This window comes from Petromyzon marinus, chromosome 59 (assembly GCF_048934315.1).
Source record: "Petromyzon marinus isolate PM22_M1 ecotype Great Lakes invasive population chromosome 59, UKy_Petmar_22M1.pri1.0, whole genome shotgun sequence".
NCBI lineage: Eukaryota > Metazoa > Chordata > Hyperoartia > Petromyzontiformes > Petromyzontidae > Petromyzon > Petromyzon marinus.
The window spans coordinates 5,871,485-5,893,517 of record NC_133725.1 but is presented as its reverse complement, the minus strand read 5'-3'; the positions used below and the strand labels follow the sequence as shown (position 1 = coordinate 5,893,517).

The 22,033-nt window shown below is 59.4% G+C and overlaps 1 protein-coding gene across 1 annotated transcript in view; it reads right to left on the bottom strand.

Moving 5' to 3' along the window:
* Positions 1 to 3,068: 3,068 nt before the first annotated feature.
* Positions 3,069 to 22,033, bottom strand: part of LOC116955381 (tenascin-R-like) — a 98,571-nt gene continuing 79,606 nt past the window's right edge. The window contains 17 exon segments of the mRNA XM_076052941.1: positions 3,069 to 3,816; positions 5,686 to 5,717; positions 5,720 to 5,848; positions 5,985 to 6,146; positions 6,688 to 6,784; positions 9,511 to 9,662; positions 10,908 to 11,081; positions 11,179 to 11,194; positions 12,519 to 12,784; positions 12,787 to 12,838; positions 14,153 to 14,227; positions 14,229 to 14,305; positions 15,705 to 15,824; positions 17,109 to 17,252; positions 18,132 to 18,254; positions 18,810 to 19,109; positions 21,214 to 21,303. Coding sequence (XP_075909056.1) covers positions 3,694 to 3,816; positions 5,686 to 5,717; positions 5,720 to 5,848; positions 5,985 to 6,146; positions 6,688 to 6,784; positions 9,511 to 9,662; positions 10,908 to 11,081; positions 11,179 to 11,194; positions 12,519 to 12,784; positions 12,787 to 12,838; positions 14,153 to 14,227; positions 14,229 to 14,305; positions 15,705 to 15,824; positions 17,109 to 17,252; positions 18,132 to 18,254; positions 18,810 to 19,109; positions 21,214 to 21,303 — 2,132 coding nt within the window. The 3' untranslated portion in view covers positions 3,069 to 3,693.

The window sequence follows — 22,033 nt, the reverse complement described above, 5'->3', positions numbered from 1 at the left end:
CTGGCGCTGCCATCCCGGCCACGGGGCCCTGCCGTGTGGCCCTCCCTCGATGACCGCCGGAAGCCACCCGGCAGCTGCCTCTCCCGCGTCGCCCGCCTGGCTCCCCCCGGCGAACCGGGGAGTGGGCACTGCGGCAAGCGGCCGTTGGGAGTGAAGCGGCTTTTGTTGTTGTTGTTGTTGTTGTTTTTGTTGTTGTTGTTAAGCCGCTGTGGAGGATTGTAGCCGTGCCATCGCTGCACTTGGTTCGTTTTGGCTCGCGTCAATTGTTGGGTGGGCCCCCGGCCCCCCCCCTCCCACCCCTCCGCGCTGCCGGTTTAGAGTATTTATCTGCCATGAATTTCCACGCGGTGATGATGCCAAGTGGGCCACGGAGGTCTCTTCCAATAGAGAGCTACGTAGCTCAGTGGGCACTTGCCTGCTAACAACTAAAGAATATTCGTTTACGTTCTTAGCTCTTTCGGTAAAGTCACGTTGAAGGGAAACAATAAAATAATAATATATATATAACAATAAAAATTCTCACGACGTTTCGACCGTTTGTGTTATGGTCGAAACGTAGTGAGAATTTTTTATTGTTTTATATATATTTTATTATTTTATTGTTTCCCTTCAACGTGACTTTACCGAAAGAGCTAAGAATATGAATTACTGCAGTCACGAAAGCTTTAAATCAAAATATTCGTTTAGTCTCGCACTTGCACCTGAGACTGCCCCCCCCCCCCCCCCCCAGGCCCCCATCTCGGTAAACGTGGCAACGTTTGTCTGTCCAAATTTCCCGAGGGGGCGGGGGCGGGGGGGGGGAGCACGTGGTTGGCCCTGCAACGATTTCCACGTTTGCCGGGGCTGCGTCTCCGTCGTGAGCAACGTTGCCCGGTTCAATGAAATCGGCTCGGCTTGCGTGGATGACCCGGCAAAACCGGGCGACCCCGGCGAACCCGGCGAACCAGGCGAACCCGGCAAACCGGGCGACCCCAGTGAACCCGGTGAACCCCGTGAACCCGGCAAACCGGGCGAACCCGGCGAACCCGGCGAACCCGGTGAACCCGGCCAACCGGGCGAATCAGGCAAACCCGGCGAACCCGGTGAACCCCGTGAACCCGGCAAACCCGGCGAACCGGGCGAACCGGGCGAACCCGGCGAACCCGGCCAACCCGGTGAACCCGATGAACCCGGTGAACCCGGTGAACCCGACGAACCCGGCAAACCTGGCGAACCGGGTGAACCCGGCACGCGCTCAAGCGTCCCGAGCCCTTGGTGAGCACCCGACGGCCACGCGCATGCCGCGTGCCACGTGCCGCGTGCCGCGTGCCACGTGCCACGTGCCGACACAATCGAAACCCCCCCCTCCACCTCCCCCCATGCTTACCGACTACTCTACGTCACACGCTACAACAAGCCGGTAACGAAGGGAAATACACTCGCTAACTAACGAGAGAACGCAAAACGTGAACACACCCTTACAAGTATAAGATTAGCAATGAACCACAATACGTATGGATACAAGGGGGGGGGGGGTGGGGAGATACACATAACCAACGGTGGTGGTGGTGGGCGGACCGCGGCCTCTGAACGGGACGATGATGGGAGAAGGGTGAGTGACGCGAGTCCAGCTCGGAGAGGAGGAGGACGAGGAGGAGGACGAGGAGGAGGAGGACGAGGAGGAGGAGGACGAGGAGGAGGAGGACGAGGAGGAGGACGAGGAGGAGGATGAGGAGGACGAGGAGGAGGAGGACGAGGAGGAGGACGAGGAGGACGAGGAGGAGGACGAGGATGAGGAGGAGGAGGACGAGGACGAGGAGGAAGGACGAGGGACGGAGGAGACACCTCGAGCGGAGACACGCCACAGACGCGCTGCCATCCCGTGACCCACGTGGTCACTCTCCCCACCGCCCGCAGCAATGCGCACAGCCCTGGTCCTCCGGTCTCGGCCTGCGGGATCGGCCTCCCCGGCCGCCAACGGGAGCACCCCGAGTGCGGGATTTCTAGGAGATTGATCTTCCTTTGACGCAAACGTCTTGCATGGGGGGGGGGGGGCGGGGGGGGGGGGCACTCGCTGAACCGTGGCGGGGGGGGGGGGCACCGAACGGGCCGAGTCGCGTAAAAAGACGATCGGGCGGACGGCAGACGCTGCGAGACCCAGGCGGGAAGACGGAACGCGCCTTGGGGCGTCAGCGACGCGGTGGAAGCTGTGGAGCGAGCCTGACCCTCCAACCCCCTCCAACCCCCTCCAACCCCCTCCAACCCCCTCCAACCCCCTCCAACCCCCTCCAACCCCCTCCAACCCCAACGCTGCCTCCCATTTAATTTAATTCACGGTCACGGTTCGTGATTTCGTTAGGTTCGCAACCGGTGGCGAGATGTTAATCACCTCGCCTGGTACGCAGGAGGTTTGTGGGTTTTGGTTAGGTCGAGATGTTATTCACCTCGCCTGGTATGCAGGAGGTTTGGGTGTTTGGGTTAGGTCTAGATGTTAATCACCTCCCCTTAGTATGCAGGAGGTTTGTGGGTTTGGGTTAGGGCGAGATGTTAATCACCTCGTCTGGTATGCAGGAGGTTTGTGGGTTTGGGTTAGGTCTAGATGTTAATCACCTCCCCTTGGTATGCAGGAGGTTTGTGGGTTTGGGTTAGGGCGAGATGTTAATCACCTCGCCTGGTACGCAGGAGGTTTGTGGGTTTGGGTTAGGTCGAGATGTTAATCACCTCGCCTGGTATGCAGGAGGTTTGTGGATTTTACCCTCCACATTTAGAATCTACGTCACGCGTTTATAGTATCCGCCAGCTGCCGTACATTTACACGCGATGACGGACAGGCCGCTTTGTTGAGATATCATCGGTGGCCAGCTCTCACTTCTGTAAAAAAAAAAAGAGCGCACATAGCTCGGTGGGCCTTGCAACCTGGTGAAATGAATTTGTTTAAAAAGAGTGAGTCGCAAAAAATCGAGCCATTGTCGGTGCTACGCTAATATGAGCCACCGTGCCGGCTGCGTCGTGACTCAATATACCCGACGGTATTTTGCATTTGGCGATCGGAGGACATAATCTGATCGACCGGTAATTATAAAAATAGATTCACGAGAGCGGTCAGGTTTATTTTTGTCGACAGCTGACGACGCCGGGTGCAGGCGTCTCCGGCGCGGAGCGCCGTTCCAACAAAATCATTTTGCCCGTGCTTCGAGAGCGTTTATTTTTATTTTTTTTATTCCGCTGGAGAACCCAAACCGTGACCGGACTTAGATCTGATCTGCTCTGTCGCCCGGGGTGGTGGAGGGGCTGTGGGTAAAGTAAATAAAATAAAAAAAATACATTGTACCCACCAAATGATCTAAAACCCCCTTGGACAGAAACCAACGATTAACCGTGGCTCCTTCGATTTGTTGGGTGTCGCCGCGGGGGCCAAACCCGTGGGCCCAAGGTCTGCAGGCCGTGAGAGATGCCCCCCCCCAACCCCCCCCCCACCTTGGACCAGGGCCCTCTGCGCGTCCCCTCGCGATGAGGACCTTGTGCCGCTGTGGAACACCGCCAGTGGCGTTAACAGCTCCTCACCCCCTGCCCGTATCGCCGCCATCATCATCACCATCAATATCATTATTGTCATTATTATTTAAAGAGGACGTGAATCTCTCGTACTGGGGGGGGGGGAGGGGGTGGGGGGGGGGCGATGGGTTCCCGGTAGGCGAGAAAGCCGTGGGGGGCTCACTGAGCCCCCCCCGAGCGCTGCACTCGATTGAGCGAGAGTTTGAAGTCGTGAGGCCGAACCTTCATCTCCGCAAAGTCCACCGAGTGCTCGTGGCCCTTCCAGTGGTACCAGTTCACACCCTGAGACACGCGCACACGCACACACACACACGTGCACACGCACACACACGTGCACACACACACACACGTGCACACACACACACACGTGCACACACACACACGTGTACACACACACACGTGTACACACACACACGTGTACACGCACACACGTGTACACACACACACGTGTACACGCACACACGTGTACACGCACACACGCACACACACACACGTGTACACGCACACACGCACACACGTGCACACACACGCGCGCGCACGCGCACACACACAAATACACGCGTGAGTGACCACGTCTGCCTGCTGCCATACAAAGGTCCCCCGTGTAGCCTGTAACAGAATGTTGGGCCAAGTGCCATTCCCGAGCACCTATGAAGGCCGGCACGGCACACGAGGGGGTGGGTGGCAAGCACCACTCCCGGCCGCCTTTGTCTCCCTCGTGGCGATGTTTACACACCGTACCAGGTACTCATTTGCGGCTGAGTCGACCTAGGAGAGGCCCAGGACCGATTCAGATAATCGCCACCGACGGTGGCCGTGAGCGGGAATCGAACTCGGGTCGCCGGGTTGGTAGTGCAGCGTGGCGCTAACCGCTACACCACCGCTCCCCACCGTACACACAAAGACAAAGATCCCCCGTGTAGACTTAACAGCCTGTCGGGGGGCAAGTGCTGTTAGCGAGCACCTACACACAAAGATAAAGATCCCCCGTGTAGCCTTAACAGACTGTCGGGGCAAGTGCTGTTAGCGAGCACCTACACACAAAGACAAAGATCCCCCGTGTAGCCTGTAACAGACTGTCGGGGCAAGTGCTGTTAAGCGAGCGCCACCTGTGAAGGCCGGCACGGCACACGAGGGGGTGGGTGGTCAGCACCACGCCCGGCCGCCTTTGTCTCCCCCCAGTGGCGATGTTTACTGCTCCACACCGCACCAGGTAACTCATTTGAGGCTGAGTCGACCTGCGGCGTTCGTGGTGTGGTGGCAGTGTGGTTATGGCGTGGTGGTGAGGTGCGGTGATGGTGTTGGGGTGTGGTGACTGTGGTGGCGGTGACATTGTGGTGTGCTGTTAGGGTGTATTGGTGGTTCTTCTTTAATGCAGAAAGAACATCCAGGTGGTCAAGCAGCAGCTGAGCAGTGGATCATCGCTGCGAAGACGGCGACCTGGGTTCGATTCCCGCTCGGCGGTCATCGCCAGTGGCGGTTATCCGAATCGGTCCTGAACCTCCCCTAGGTCGACTCGGCCTTAAACGGGTATTGTACCTGGTGCGGTGTGTAAGCGTGGTGTTGGCCACCTATGCAGGCCGTGCCGGCCTTCATAGGTGCTACTCACTAACAGCACTTGCCCCTACAGTCTGTTACAGGCTATACGGGGGGGGGGGGTCTTCGTTCTTTGACTTTGCTGGCAGTGTGGTGGTGGTGGTGGTGACGGTGTGGTTGAAGGTGGTGGTGGTGGTGATGGGGTGGTTGAAGGTGGTGGTGGTGACGGTGTGGTTGAAGGTGGTGGTGGTGGTGACGGTGTGGTTGAAGGTGGTGGTGGTGACGGTGTGGTTGGAGGTTGTGGAGGGGGGTGTGATGGAGGTTGTGGAGGCAGTGGTGGTGGGGGTGTGGTGGGAGCGGTGGTGGCGGTGTGGTTGGAGGTGGTGGTGTCGGTGGTGGGGGTGTGGTTGCAGCGGAGGTGGCAGCGGTGGTGTGGCGGTGTAGTTGGAGGTGGTGGCGGCGGTGGTGGCGGTGTAGTTGGAGGTGGTGGCGGCGGTGGTGGCGGTGTGGTTGGAGGTGGTGGTGTCGGTGGTGGTGGTGGGGGTGTGGTGGCAGCGGTGGTGGCGGCGGCGGTGGTGGCGGTGCAGTTGGAGGCGGTGGGGATGTAGCGGGCACCTGGCTGTGACTGTTGTCACCGTAGCGCCCGTGAGGTTGGCGCGGTGGCAATTCTTGTACCACCAGGCGCCCTTGTAGGAGACGGCGCAGTTGGTGATGGCGATGTCGTTGTCACGGTCGTGCGTCGAGAAGGGGCGGCCCTGGTGGTACGTCATGGAGTCGCCTGGCCGGGGCGGACACAGCGGGGGGGGGGGGGGGGGGTCAGGACACAGACACGAGGGGGAGAGAGGGGGGCACAGACACGGGGTGGAGGGGGGGGGGGCCCGCTGTGCGTGCACCACAGCGGCCGCGGGCCTCACCGGCTGTGCCGGCGTACTGTCCCACGCGGATCTTGTAGAGGCCTCCCGGCTCGCCCACGGAGAAGCTGTCGTAGGTGGCGAAGACGGCCTCAGAGCCGCTGCGCAGGTCCACGCGTAGCTCGTAGCGGCCCTGGGACGTCAGCGCGTGCACGTCACGCAGCCCTGCAGGGGGGGGGAGGGGGGGAGGAGGGGGGGGGAGGGGGGGGGAGGGGGGAGGAGGAGGGGGGAGGAGAGGGAGGAGGAGGAGGGGGGAGGAGGGGGGAGGAGGAGGGAGGAGGAGGAGGGGGGAGGAGGAGGGGGGAGGGGGAGGAGGAGGGGGAGAGGGAGGAGGGGGGAGGAGGAGGGAGGAGAAGGGAGGAGGGGGAGGAGGAGGGGAGAGGGAGGAGGGGGGGAGGAGGAGGGAGGAGGAGGAGGGGGGAGGAGGAGGGGGGAGGAGAGGGAGGAAGAAGAGGGGGGAGGAGAGGGAGGAGGAGGGGGGAGGAGAGGGAGGAGGAGGAGGGAGGAGGCAGCATGATTGAGGGGATCACTCACCACCCAGTCCACACGTCACTCCCTCTCCCCATCCACACATTCTGTCCATCTCTACACCACCCCCCACCCCCCCCCCCCCGTTACACTCCTCGCCCCACCACTCCACCCCCCAACCCTCCCTCCCCAACCCTCACCCCCCGTCCCACCCCATGCCCCTCCCCCCCCCGCGTACCGAACCAGAACTCGTCCGTGAGTTCCCCGAATCCCTTCTCGTACTCCTTCCACCCACGCATGAAGTTGGTCTTGCCGTTCTGTCTCCTCTGCAGCACCTGCTCCCCACGGCACGCACACACAGCACAGCGGCGGTGTGTGCGTGTGTGTTACAGCGTGTGTGTGTGTTACAGCGTGTGTGTGTGTGTGTGTTACAGCGTGTGCGTGTGTGTTACAGCGTGTGTGTGTGTATTGACCTGGTCAAGGCCTATGATACCATCAGTAGGCCTGGGCTCTGGGTCGTTCTTCGTGCTTTTGGAGTACCTGACCCTCTGCTCACGATCATTAAGGACCTTCATGATGGTGAGCGGGCCGGGTAAAACTACGTGGCCGGGAGTCAGAGCCATTCCCTGTACACCTTGGGGTGCGACAGGGATGTCCTCTGGCTCCCACATTATTTAACATCTATTTTGACCACGTAGTTCGTGAAGCCTTCAATAGCTGTACCGGGGGAATCTCCATATGGTACAGATATAATGGGAGGCTAATCGATGCCCGGGTGCGGTCAAGGGATGGCTCCCTATTGCTCAACCACGTTATGTATGCTGATGACTTGGTAATAGCTGCTCAGTCAGAGGAGGAGTTGGAGACGCTGCTGCTGAGACTGGAGCGTGCCACTAAGAGGTGGGCCTTACCATCAGCCCCACCAAAACTAAGCACCTGCCTGGGTATTTTGTACCATCGGACACTCCACCCCCACAACTCCCAATCGGTGATGGGGCAGTTGTGGAGAGAGTGGAGAGTTTCCCATACCTGGGCAGTGTGCTTATGACTGGCTCCAGTTTAACAGCAGAGGTCTCACTCCGAATCAGTCGAGCGGCAATATCTTTTCATCGGTTGCGTAACGCTGTGTGGAAGCTACCTGGTCTGTCGCTCCGCACTAAGCTTCAGGTCTTCTCGGCCACGGTCATTCCCTCCCTTCTCTACGCTTGCGAAACGTGGACCCCCCTAATGGAACATCTTCGCCGGTTAGAAACATTTAGGCTGACCTGCCTACGATCCATCCTGGGTTTAACCAGACTGGATTGTGTGAGGAGCTCACAAATCCTTGAAAGATCTGGGCAGGGTCCCATCGGTGAGCTCCTCCGGCAGGCAAGGCTGCGATGGCTGGGTCATGTAGCCCGCATGCCCAGCCACCGCATGCCGAAACAGCTTTTGTTTGGCCGGATTGAGGGGGCTAAGCGGGCGCGGCACGGGCTAGAGAAGAGATGGAGTGATGTGGTACAGGAGGACGTGGAGCTGAGTGGACTTGCCGATGACTGGTACCAGCGGTGTCAAGATCGGCCTCTGTGGAGGAGGCTCGTGAAGGATGCTACTGGGCAGTTGGAGGCAGTCGCCCTCCAACAACAACGGAGGGCGGAGGAGCGACGCTCACAACAGCGAGCGGAGCGCCGGGTGGCTAAAGCACAGCAGGTTGGCACAGTAGGGGGCACAGGTGGTGCATCAGCCAGTCATCTCAGTCAGTCGACCCGTGGCACCTGGGTCTGCCCCGTGACCTCCTGCCAGCGGGCGTTCGACACTTCACGTGGCCTCAGGGTGCACATAGCCTGGCACAAGCGTCGTGGTGACGTCACCGCCACTTAGTGGCGAATGGCGGTTGTTGTTGTTGTTGTGTGTGTGTGTTACAGCGTGTGTGTTACAGCATGTGTTACAGCGTGTGTGTGTTACAGCATGTGTTACAGCGTGTGTGTGTTTGTCACACACAATGTGTGTGTGTGTGTGTTACAGCGTGTGTGTGTGTGTGTTACACACAATGTGTGTGATCGTGTGTGTCGGTACGCACGATCCATCCGCCCCCGTCGGTCTCCATGTCACAGTAGACCTACAGCGTGTGTGTGTTACAGCGTGTGTGTGTTACAGCGTGTGTGTGTGTGTGTCACACACAATGTGTGTGTGTTCCAGCGTGTGCGTGTGTGTTACAGCGTGTGTGTAACAGCGTGTGTGTGTGTGTGTCACACACAATGTGTGTGTGTTCCAGCGTGTGTGTGTGTGTTACAGTGTGTGTGTGTGTGTTCCAGCGTGTCGGTACGCACGATCCATCCGCCCCCGTCGGTCTCCATGTCACAGTAGACCTACAGCGTGTGTGTGTGTGTCACACACAATGTGTGTGTGTTACAGCGTGTGTGTGTGTGTGTGTGTTACAGCGTGTGTGTGTGTCCCAGCGTGTGTGTGTATTACAGCGTGTGTGTGTGTGTTACAGGCGTGTGTGTGTGTGTCACACACAATGTGTGTGTGTGTCACACACAATGTGTGTGTGTGTCACACACAATGTGTGTGTGTGTCACACACAATGTGTGTGTGTGTCACACACAATGTGTGTGTGTGTCACACACAATGTGTGTGTGTGTGTTACAGCGTGAGTGTGTGTGTGTGTTCCAGCGTGTCGGTACGCACGATCCATCCGCCCCCGTCGGTCTCCATGTCACAGTAGACCTACAGCGTGTGTGTGTGTCACATACAATGTGTGTGTGTTACAGCGTGTGTGTGTGTGTGTCACACACACACACAATGTGTGTGTGTTCCAGCGTGTGTGTGTGTGTTACAGCGTGAGTGTGTGCGTGTTACAGCGTGTCGGTACGCACGATCCATCCGCCGCCGTCGGTCTCCATGTCACAGTAGACCTGCAGCGGCCGTGCGTTACAGCGTGTGTGTGTTACAGTGTGTGTGTGTGTGTGTTACAGCGTGTGTGTGTGTGTCACACACAATGTGTGTGTGTGTGTCACACACATGTGTGTGTGTGTGTCACACACAATGTGTGTGTGTGTTCCAGCGTGTCGGTACGCACGATCCATCCGCCGCCGTCGGTCTCCATGTCACAGTAGACCTGCAGCGGCCGTGCGGGGTCCCCGGCCAGGTAGACGGTGGTCACGCCGCTGGCGCGCTGGCCATCGAGCAGCGCCTCGGCACAGTCGCGCGGGTTGGCGTGGCGACGTCCGGCTGCGGTTTCGCCGGACAGACAGAGGCAAGAGACAAAGGCGCCGGCCGGTGTAGCCTCGGCAGACTGCCGGCGGCGAGCGGCGGGCGCCCGCGAAGGGACGCCGAGTGGACAACACCGCCCGCCCGCCCGCCCGCCCGCCCGGCCTTTGTCGCCCTCGTGGCAATGTTTTATTGACACGTCGCACCGGGTACTCATTTGAGGCCGAGTCGACCTAAGGGGGGGGAAGGCCCCGTGGCCGCGAGCGGCAATTGAACTCGGGCCGCTCCGCTCGCCTCCCATACAACGACCGTCAGCGCCGCAGGGCGAGCGGGTGTCTCGGTGATCGTGGGTCTCGGTGATCGTGGGGCTCGGTGATCATGGGGCTCGGTGATCGTGGAGCTCGGTGATCGTGGGGCTCGGTGATCGTGGAGCTCGGTGATCGTGGGGCTCGGTGATCGTGGAGCTCGGTGATCGTGGGGCTCGGTGATCGTGGAGCTCGGTGATCGTGGGGCTCGGTGATCGTGTGTCTCAGTGATCGGGTGTCTCGGTGATCGTGGGCTCAGTGATCGGGTGTCTCGGTGATCGTGGGGCTCGGTGATCGTGGAGCTCGGTGATCGTGGGGCTCAGTGATCGGGTGTCTCGGTGATCGGGCGTCTTGGTGATCGGGTGTCTCGGTGATCATGCGTCTCGGTGATCGGGCGTCTCGGCAAGCGAGCGTCTCGGTGATCGGGTGTCTCGGTGATCGTGGAGCTCGGTGATCGTGGGCTCGGTGATCGTGTGTCTCGGTGATCGGGTGTCTCGGTGATCGGGTGTCTCGGTGATCGGGCATCTCGGTGATCAGGTGTCTCGGTGATCGTGGAGCTCGGTGATCGTGGGGCTCGGTGATCGTGGAGCTCGGTGATCGTGGGGCTCGGTGATCATGTGTCTCGGTGATCGGGTGTCTCGGTGATCGTGGAACTCAGTGATCGGGTGTCTCGGTGATCGTGGGGCTCGGTGATCGTGGGGCTCAGTGATCGTGGGGCTCGGTGATCGTGTGTCTCGGTGATCGTGGGGCTCGGTGATCATGCGTCTCGGTGATCGGGCGTCTCGGCGAGCGAGCGTCTCGGTGATCGGGTGTCTCGGTGATCGTGGGGCTCGGTGATCGTGCGTCTCGGCGATCGTGCGTCACGGCGAGCGAGCGAGCGGCCGCACCGGCCTAAGCGGTTTGACCGTGCGGCGCGTCGTGGCCGGGCGGGTGGCGGCACCGGCGGTCTCAGCGAACGCACCGGTGGTGAAGTCGGTCTCCACGGTGAGGCTGCGCACCGTCCCACGCACCGCGTACAGGCGCACCGCGTAGCGCGTCTTCGTCAGCAGCGCGGAGATGCGCGCAGTCGACGCCCCTCCCTCCACCTCCACCGTCTGCGCGCCGCGCACGCACAGGCAAAGGTCCCCCGTGTAGCCTCAGCGGAACGTTTCGGGGGGGCGGGGGGGATGACAGGCCTCGGGCCTTTGTCCGCCCCCCCCCGCCCCCCCCCCCCGTGGCGATGATTACACTACTCGCAGTCTCATCAACCTTAGCGGGGTCTTAGAGTCGTGCGGCGGTTGAGTGGGTGAGCGGTTGAACAAATGAGTGGTTGAGTGAGCGGTCGAGTGAGCTATTGAGTGAGTGAGCGGTTGAGTGAGTGGTTGAGCAGTTGAGCAAGTAAGTGGTTCAGTGAGTGAGCAGTTGAGCGAGTAAGTGAGCGGTTGAGCGAGTAATTGGTTCAGTGAGTGAGCGGTTGAGCGAGTAAGTGAGCGGTTGAGCGAATAAGTCGTTCAGTGAGTGAGCGGTTGAGCGAGTAAGTGAGCGGTTGAGTGAGTAAGTGGTTCAGTGAGTGAGCGGTTGAATGAGTGAGTGGTTGAGCGGTTGAACGAGTGAGCGGTTGAACGAGTGAGTGAGCGGTTGAGCAAGTAAGTGGTTCAGTGAGTGAGCGGTTGAGCGAGTAAGTGAGCGGTTGAGCGAGTAAGTCGTTCAGTGAGTGAGCGGTTGAGCGAGTAAGTGAGTGGTTGAGTGAGTAAGTGGTTCAGTGAGTGAGCGGTTGAATCAGTGAGTGGTTGAGCGGTTGAACGAGTGAGCGGTTGAACGAGTGAGTGAGCGGTTGAGCGAGTAAGTGGTTCAGTGAGTGAGCGGTTGACTGAGTGAGTGAGTGGTTGAGTGAGTGGTTGAGCGAGTGAGTGAGCGGTTCAGCGAGTGAGTGGTTGAGTGAGTGAGTGAGCGGTTGAGCAAGTAAGTGGTTCAGCGAGTGGTTGAGTGAGTGAGTGGTTCAGCGAGCAAGCGGTTGAGCAAGTGAGCAGTGGAGCAGGCAGTTGAGTGAGTCAGTGAGCAGTTGAGCGAGCGGTTGAGTGAGCAAGCGGTTGAGTGAGTCAGTGAGTCGTTGAGCGAGCGAGCGGTTGAGCAAGTGAGCGGTGGAGCAAGCAGTTGAGTGAGTCAGTGAGCGGTTGAGCGAGCAAGCGGTTGAGTGAGTCAGTGAGTGGTTGAGCGAGTGAGCGGTGGAGCGAGCGAGCGGTTGAGTGAGTCAGTGAGTGGTTGAGCGAGTGAGCGGTGGAGCGAGTGAGTGGTGGAGCAAGCAGTTGAGTGAGTCAGCGAGCGGTTGAGCGAGGGTTGAGTGAGTCAGTGAGTGGTTGAGCGAGTGAGCGGTGGAGCGAGCGGGTGGAGCAAGCAGTGAGTGAGTCAGCGAGCGGTTGAGCGAGCGGTTGAGTGAGTCAGTGAGTGGTTGAGCGAGTGAGCGGTGGAGCGAGCGAGCGGTTGAGCGAGTCAGTGAGTGGTTGAGCGAGTGAGCGGTGGAGCGAGCGAGCGGTTGAGTGAGTCCAGTGAGTGGTTGAGCGAGTGAGCGGTTGAGCGAGCGAGCGGTGGAGCGAGTGAGCGGTGGAGCGAGCGAGCGGTTGAGCGAGTCAGTGAGTGGTTGAGCGAGTGAGCGGTGGAGCGAGCGAGCGGTTGAGTGAGTCGGTGAGCGGTTGAGCGAGTGAGCGGGGAGCGAGCGAGCGGTTGAGTGAGTCAGTGAGTGGTTGAGCGAGTGAGCGGTTGAGCGAGCGAGCGGTGCTCCCCACCTGCTCGACCCGTCGGGACCCTGGTAGGAGAGGACGTATCCCGTGACGGCGCCGACTGGCGGGGTCCACGTGAGAGTGCGCCCTGGGTGTCGATCTCCGTGGCCGTCAGGTCCCGAGGGGGGTCCAGGGCCTGGCGGGGCGCGTTCGGTTCGTTAGCGCGTTCCCACGCGTGTGTGTTAGTGTGTGTTAGTGTGTGTGTGTTAGTTAGTGTGTGTGTGTTAGTGTGTGTGTGTTAGTGTGTGTGTGTTAGTGTGTGTGTGTTAGTGTGTGTGTGTGTTAGTGTGTGTGTTAGTGTGTGTGTGTTAGTGTGTGTGTGTTAGTGTGTGTGTGTGTGTTAGTGTGTGTGTTAGTGTGTGTTAGTGTGTGTGTTAGTGTGTGTTAGTGTGTGTGTGTTAGTGTGTGTGTGTGTTAGTGTGTGTTAGTGTTAGTGTGTGTGTTAGTGTGGGGCCTTACCATCAGCCCCACCAAAACTAAGCACCTGCCTGGGTATTTTGTACCATCGGACACTCCACCCCCACATCTCCCAATCGGTGATGGGGCAGTTGTGGAGAGAGTGGAGAGTTTCCCATACCTGGGCAGTGTGCTTATGACTGGCTCCAGTTTAACAGCAGAGGTCTCACTCCGAATCAGTCGAGCGGCAATATCTTTTCATCGGTTGCGTAACGCTGTGTGGAAGCTACCTGGTCTGTCGCTCCGCACTAAGCTTCAGGTCTTCTCGGCCACGGTCATTCCCTCCCTTCTCTACGCTTGCGAAACGTGGACCCCCCTAATGGAACATCTTCGCCGGTTAGAAACATTTAGGCTGGCCTGCCTACGATCCATCCTGGGTTAACCAGACTGGGATTGTGTGAGGAGCTCACAAATCCTTGAAAGATCTGGGCAGGGTCCCATCGGTGAGCTCCTCCGGGAGGCAAGGCTGCGATGGCTGGGTCATGTAGCCCGCATGCCCAGCCACCGCATGCCGAAACAGCTTTTGTTTGGCCGGATTGAGGGGGCTAAGCGGGCGCGGCACGGGCTAGAGAAGAGATGGAGTGATGTGGTACAGGAGGACGTGGAGCTGAGTGGACTTGCCCATGACTGGTACCAGCGGTGTCAAGATCGGCCTCTGTGGAGGAGGCTCGTGAAGGATGCTACTGGGCAGTTGGAGGCAGTCGCCCTCCAACAACAACGGAGGGCGGAGGAGCGACGCTCACAACAGCGAGCGGAGCGCCGGGTGGCTAAAGCACAGCAGGTTGGCACAGTAGGGGGCACAGGTGGTGCATCAGCCAGTCATCTCAGTCAGTCGACCCGTGGCACCTGGGTCTGCCCCGTGACCACCTGCCAGCGGGCGTTCGACACTTCACGTGGCCTCAGGGTGCACATAGCCTGGCACAAGCGTCGTGGTGACGTCACCGCCACTTAGTGGGCGAATGGCGGTTGTGTTGTTGTTGTTGTGTGTGCGTGCCGGCTCACCCGTGGTGAAGGAGGTGTGCGCGTCGCGACTCTGCTGGGCGCCCTTGACGGCGCGCAGGCGCACCGTTGTAGAGCGTGATGGGGCGCAGGTCAGAGAGCCCGAACTCGTGCAGCGAGCCGGCCAGCTCGTTCATCACGTCCTCGCCTGCGGCACCACACAGCCTCTGTGGCACCCCCACCCACCCACCCCCACCCCCCACGGTGCACGGAGCACCCCGTGGTCCCGCCGTGTCTAACGAAGCGTGTCTAACCACGTGTGTTCTCCCGCCGTGTCTAACCACGTGTGTTCTCCCGCCGTGTCTAACCACGTGTGTTCTCCCGCCGTGTCTAACCACGTGTGTTCTCCCGCTGTGTCTAACCACGTGTGTTCTCCCGCTGTGTCTAACCACGTGTGTTCTCCCGCCGCGTCTAACCACGTGTGTTCTCCTGCCGTGTCTAACCACGTGTGTTCTCCGCTGTGTCTAACCACGTGTGTTCTCCCGCTGTGTCTAACCACGTGTGTTCTCCCGCCGCGTCTAACCACGTGTGTTCTCCTGCCGTGTCTAACCACGTGTGTTCTCCCGCCGTGTCTAACCACGTGTGTTCTCCCGCTGTGTCTAACCACGTGTGTTCTCCTGCCGTGTCTAACCACGTGTGTTCTCCCGCTGTGTCTAACCACGTGTGTTCTCCCGCTGTGTCTAACCACGTGTGTTCTCCCGCCGTGTCTAACCACGTGTGTTCTCCCGCTGTGTCTAACCACGTGTGTTCTCCCGCCGCGTCTAACCACGTGTGTTCTCCCGCCGTGTCTAACCACGTGTGTTCTCCCGCCGTGTCTAATCACGTGTGTTCTCCCGCTGTGTCTAACCACGTGTGTTCTCCTGCCGTGTCTAACCACGTGTGTTCTCCCGCCGTGTCTAACCACGTGTGTTCTCCCGCTGTGTCTAACCACGTGTGTTCTCCCGCCGTGTCTAACCACGTGTGTTCTCCCGCTGTGTCTAACCACGTGTGTTCTCCCGCCGTGTCTAACCGCGTGCGTGTCCCACCGTGTCTAACCACGTGTGTTCTCCGCTGTGTCTAACCACGCGTGTTCTCCCGCTGTGTCTAACCACGTGTGTTCTCCCGCCGTGTCTAACCGCGTGCGTGTCCCGCCGTGTCTAACCACGTGCGTCTCACCGTGCGTGTCCCGCCGTGTCTCACCGTGCGTGTCCCGCCGTGTCTAACCACGTGCGTGTCCCGCTGTGGTCTAACCGCGTGCGTGTCCCGCCGTGTCTAACCACGTGTGTCTCACCGTGCGTGTCCCGCCGTGTCTCACCGTGCGTGTCCCGCTGTGTCTAACCACGTGTGTGTCCCGCTATGTCTAACCACGTGCGTGTCCCGCTGTGTCTAACCACGTGCATGTCCCGCTATGTCTCACCATTGCGTGTCCCGCTATGTCTCACCGTGCGTGTTCCGCTATGTCTCACCATGCGTGTCCCGCTGTGTCTCACCGTGCGTGTCCCGCTATGTCTCACCGTGCGTGTCTAACCACGCGTGTCTAACCACGTGCGTGTCGCGCCGCGTCTCACCGTCCTGGGGAGCGAAGACGATGATGTAGCTGTCGACGGGCCCCAGCGTGGCCTGCCAGCGCAGCAGCGCCGTCGAGTCGGTGACGTCCACGGCCGCCAGGCTGTGCGGAGCGTCAAGCTCTGCGCGCGCCACGGGGGAGGGAGCCGGCGGTGAGCCGGCGGTGAGCCCGGCGCACAGGGGGTGAGCCGGCGGTGAGCCGGAGCAGAGGGTAGAGAGAGAGAGAGCGCAGTGACCGTGTGACTGTGTGTGTGCGTGTGTTTGTGGGGAGCGGTAGTGTAGCGGTTAGCGCTACGCTGCGCTATGAACCTGGCCACTCGGGTTCGATTCCCGCTCACGGCCAACACCCAGTGACGATTATCTGAACCGGTCCCGGGCCTCCCCTAGGTCGACTCAGCCTCAAATGAGTACCTGGTGCAGTGTGTAAAACATCGCCACTAGGGAGACAAAGGCGGCCGGGCGTGGTGCTGGCCACCCACCCCCTCGTGTACCGATCCGGCCTTCATAGGTGCTGCTCGCTAACAGCACTTGTCCCTACAGTCTGTTAAGGCTATACGGGGGATCTTTGTCTTTTGTGTGGCCTCAAGGTGCACATGACCTGGCACAAGCGTCGTGGTGACGTCACCGCCACTTAGTGGCGAATGGCGGTTGTTGTGCTTTAATTTAAAGCTGTCGTGACTGCAGGGATTCATATTCCTGGTTCTTTCGGTAAAGGCGCGTGACTTTACCGAAAGAACCAAGAATATGGTTGTTGTGTTGGTTGTTGTGTTGTGTTCGGTAAAGTCACGTTACTTTACCGAAAGAACCAAGAATATAGTTGTTGTGTTGGTTGTTGCGTTGTGTTCGGTAATGGCACGTGACTTTACCGAAAGAACCAAGAATATAGTTGTTGTGTTGGTTGTTGCGTTGTGTTCGGTAAAGGCACGTGACTTTACCGAAAGAACCAAGAATATGGTTGTTGTGTTGGTTGTTGTGTTGTGGTCGGTAAAGTCACGTTACTTTACCGAAAGAACCAAGAATATGGTTGCTGTGTTGGTTGTTGCATTGTGTTCGGTAAAGGCACATTACTTTACCGAAAGAACCAAGAATATAGTTGTTGTGTTGGTTGTCGTGTTGTGTTCGGTAAAGGCACATGACTTTACCGAAAGAACCAAGAATATGGTTGTTGTGTTGGTTGTTGTCGTGTTGTGTTTGGTAAAGTCACGTTACTTTACCGAAAGAACCAAGAATATAGTTGTTGTGTTGGTTGTGTTTGGTAAAGGCACGTGACTTTACCGAAAGAACCAAGAATACGGTTGCTGTGTTGGTTGTCGTCTTGTGTTCGGTAAAGGCACGTGACTTTACCGAAAGAACCAAGAATATGGTTGTTGTGTTGGTTGTTGCGTGTGACCGTGCGCGTGCCGTACCGGTGGTGACGGTGCCGGAGATGGGCTCGCTCTCGCGCACCCCCTGCACCGTGGTGACGCTCACTTCGTACTCGGTGCCGGGGATGAGGGACACGAGCGTCTCGGCGCTCACCCCGCCCGGCACGCTCACCACCTCCTGCTCACCTACAGCGACCGCCACAGCCACCCACGTGAGTGTGCGTGCGTGTACACGCGCGTGCGTGCGTGCGCGCGTGTACGTGTGTGTGTGTGTGCGTGCCTGTGTGTGTGCGCGTACGTGCGTGTGTGCGCGGTAAAAACAACCCCCTACCACCGGACGGCAACGCTGTGGTGGGCAGTGCTGTGGGCGGAGGGTCAATTCCGATTGGCCTTTCCCCTCGTGGCGTTTGTAACCACCACAGCGGCCAAATGGGGGCTCTGGATGGGTGCAAGCAGCTGGTAACCCCTCCACCTTCAATTAACTGCCACCAAACTTGTGCCGGAGGCCCCGGAAGGACGGGCGTCTATGACGTCTCCTGGTCAAACCCTATTTGCAAAGCCAGGAGACTGAATCCGTACCCTCGGGGCTCCTCCAGAAACAACAAAAACCACCACAGGTGGCCACGTGGAATGTTCGAACGCTAACTGTGGAGGAGAGGCTGCCACTCCTCTGTCGGGAGCTGGACAGGTACCGCCTGGATCTCTGTGGCATTCAGGAGGTCCGGTGGACCGGCTCTGGCTCCTGCCACCATGAGGGGTGGACAGTCCTCTACTCGGGGCAGTAGACTGCCAAACAACAGGGTGTGGCTCTTCTTCTGAACAAAAGAATGAAGGGGGCATGGGAGTGTGGCGGTGAGGCGTGGGAAGCTGTAAGCCCCAGGCTACTTTGGCCTCGCCTTCCCATCAACCGGAGGCGAGGAGTGGTGGTCGTGGTTACTTATGCCCCCACGGAAGACGAACATCCGTGGAAGGATGCAGGCAAGGCCGATGGTCACATCACCTCCACTTAGTGGTGAATGGCGGTTGTTGTTGTGTGTGTGTGTGTGCGTGCGTGCGTGCGCGTACCTCCGTCGACGGGCACGTAGGTGATCTTGAAGGCGTCGGGCCTCCCCGTGGGAGCGAGCCACGTGACCACCACCGTGGTCTCCGTCACGTCCTGGAAGCCCAGGCCCCGTGGGGGGTCCAGCACTACGGGGAGGGGGGTGGGGGTCGGGTCATCAGCACATGCCGCGTAGCACGCGTGACGCGCTCTAGTGCTTGCAGCGCGTACTCCCGTCATGTACTCGTGACACGTACTCCCGTCACGTACTCGTGGCACCTACTCCCGTAGCGTACTCCCGTCACGTACTCGTAGCACCTACTCCCGTCACGTACTCGTGACACGTACTCCCGTGGCGTACTCGCGGCACCTACTCCCGTGGCGTACTCCCGTCACGTACTCGTGGCACATACTCCCGTGGCGTACTCCCGTCACGTACTCGTGGCACATACTCCCGTGGCGTACTCGTGGCACATACTCCCGTCACGTACTCGTAGCACCTACACCCGTGGCGTACTCCCGTCGCGTACTCGTGGCACCTACTCATGACACGTACTCCCGTCGCGTACTCGTGACACGTACTCCCGTGGCGTACTCGTGACACGTACTCCCGTGGCGTACTCGCAGCGTGTACTCATGGTGCATACTCCCGTGGCGTACTCGCGGCGCGTACTCATGGTGCGTACTCCCCGGCGCGCGCTCACCGGTCTCCCCCGTGGTGGTGGCCTCCTCGCTGCGCGCCGCCCCCGCGAGCGCCCTCACCGAGAGGCGGTACTCGGTGCCGGCCTGCAGGCCGCTCAGCTCGGCGTGCGTCTGCGCGCCCGGCACCGTGAGCTCCCCGGAGCGGCCCGCGGCGCCGTCCCCGCCCGGCCCGCCGGCCGCCCCGCCGACGGCGCGGTACGACACGACGTAGCGCTCCGCCTTGGCCTCCGGGGCCTCCCAGGCGAGAGTCAGGCTCGACTCCGTGGCGTCCGTCACGCGGGGGTTCTTGGGCGCGTCCATGCCTGCGGAGGTCGGAGGTCGGGGGTCAGGGGGGTCACGGTCGGGACCGCCCCCCCCCCCCCCCACGGGTTTCGTGGCACGGCACGCTAACCGCTGCGCCACCGCTCCCCCGTGCAAGGTCCCGTCGCCCAACGTGGAGCCTCTAACAGAGTGTTGGGGCAAGCGCTGTTAGGCGTAGCAGCGCCTATGAAGGCCGGCACGGCACACGGAGGGGTGGGGTGGCCAGCACCCAGTGCCGGATTATCCTCGTCGCACAAGTAACTACTACTACACATGTAGTAGTAGCTACTACTACACGTGTAGTAGTAGTAGTAGCTACTACTACACGTGTAGTAGTAGTAGTAGCTACTACACGTGTAGTAGTAGTAGCTACTATACGTGTAGTAGTAGTAGTAGCTACTACACGTGTAGTAGTAGTAGCTACTACTCGTGTAGTAGTAGTAGCTACTACACGTGTAGTAGTAGTAGCTACTACTACACGTGTAGTAGTAGTAGCTACTACTACACGTGTAGTAGTAGTAGCTACTACTACACGTGTAGTACTACTACACGTGTAGTAGTAGTAGCTACTACTACACGTGTAGTAGTAGTAGTAGCTACTACACGTGTAGTAGTAGTAGCTACTACACGTGTAGTAGTAGTAGCTACTACACGTGTAGTAGTAGTAGCTACTACTCGTGTAGTAGTAGTAGCTACTACTACACGTGTAGTAGCAGCTACTACTACACGTGTAGTAGCTACTACTACATGTGTAGTAGTAGTAGCTACTACGGGCCCCGCACTTTCAAGGTTCAGTGATTCTGGTTCAGTGATTCTGCACTTGCTCTATTACTATAGTACTATTCTGCCTTCAACTTTTATGAACGACTGGGTGTTTAAGATGAGCGATTTGTCGTATTATCCGGCTGTATAGCAAATGAAAAAATACAATTACCTTACTATGCAAGTAAAAAATGTGTTTTAATAATTTTTTTAAAATTTTTATTTAGGGTCCCTTTATAACAACAATGTGTGCTGCTACAGGCCCCCGCACTTAGCTTCATCCAGCACTGCCAGCACCACGCCCGCCCGCCCGCACGGCCGCCTTTGTCTCCCTACACGCACCGCGCCGGGTACTCATCGGAGGCCGAAGGGACGCCCAGGACCGGCTCAGTGTATATGTCACGGGTGTTGGGTCGCGGCGCGGACTCAGCACGGCCCTCACCGCTGCGCCACCGCTCCCCCCACCCCCCCACCCCCCCCCCCCCCCAGCTTGCGTGCACTCCGACAGTCGCCCAGCACGTCGGGCCGGTGGGCCAGTGACAAACAGCGCTCACGTCAAAGCGGCAAGGGACGAGGTGGCTCGGTGGTGGAACGAGCCACTCCCGTCATCGTCATCGTCGTCGTCATCGTCGTCATCGTTGTTGTCCCATTGATACGACTCGCCACCCCCCTCCCCCCACCATCCCCCCCCCCCCCGCCCGCCATAGGAATGTGGAATTTCCAACGCGATTCTCGTTCGAGCAGGGAGGGACTCTGTCTGAATAGGTCAGAGGTCACGTGACCCTTGCAATGAGCAGGGCGATTGCAAGGGAGAGAGCAGCACTGTGGGAGGGAGAGGGGTAGAGAGAGAGGGGAGAGAGAGAGGGGGAGAGAGAGAGGGGGAGAGAGAGGGGAGAGAGAGGGGGGAGAGAGAGGGGGGGAGAGAGAGGGGGTAGAGAGAGAGGGGTAGAGAGAGGGGGAGAGAGAGGGGGTAGAGAGAGAGGGGTAGAGAGAGGGGGAGAGAGAGGGGTAGAGAGAGAGGGGAGAGAGAGAGGGGAGAGAGAGGGGAGAGAGAGAGAGGGGGGAGAGAGGGGGGAGAGAGAGAGAGGGTTAGAGAGAGGGGAGAGAGAAAGGGGGAGAGAGAGGGGTAGAGAGAGGGGGGAGAGAGAGAGGGTTAGAGAGAGGGGAGAGAGAGAGAGGGGTAGAGAGAGGGGAGAGAGAGAGGGGTAGAGAGAGGGGGAGAGAGAGGGGTAGAGAGAGGGGAGAGAGAGGGATAGAGGGGAGCGAGATGGTTAGAGAGGAGCACTGCGGGTGAGAGAGGGGTAGAGAGAGAGAGGGGGGAGGCAGGGAGATGGAGGCACGCACGCGTTTTGCCGTTGGTGGTGGCCGGGCGACTCTCCTGTAGCGCCTTCACGGCCGACACCCCAATCCCGTACTCCAGTCCGGGTCGCAGGCCTGCATCGACACGCACACTCACCACTCTCACTCACCGCTCTCACTCACCGCTCTCACTCAACACTCACCACTCTCACTCACCACTCTCACTCAACACACTCACTCAACACTCTCACTCACCACTCTCACTCACCGCTCTCACTCAACACACTCACTCAACACTCACACTCACCACTCTCACTCAACCCTCTCACTCAACTCTCTCACTCAACACTCTGACTCACCACTCACTCACTCACCACTCACTCACCACTCTCACTCACCACTCACTCCCTACTCCCCACACCCCCCCCCCCCCTTGATCCCCCCCCCCCCCTGAACGCTCCACCCACGATGGCAGTGCCAGGCCGTGGATCCAGGTGCGTTATGCAGTGAGTTCACCTGGTGAGTGTGGAGACTCGGTGAGCATCTGGAGTCACGGCGAGCGGTGAGTTATGAGTGGTGAGCGTGGGCGGTGAGCGGCGAGTGGTGAGCGGTGAGCGTGGGCGGTGAGCGTGGTCCAGAGTGGGCACGTGCTACGAGTTGTCGTCAGAGTGAGCGGCGAGGGGTGAGCGGTGAACAGTGAGTGGTGAGCGGTGAGTGTTGAGCGGTGAGCGTGGTCCCCGCGGTGTAGACACGCGCTACGAGTCGGCGTCACGGTGAGCGGTGAGTGGTGAGTGGTAAGCGGTGAGTGGTGAGTGGTAAGCGGTGAGTGGTGAGCGGTGAGCGGTGAGTGGTGAGTGGTGAGTGG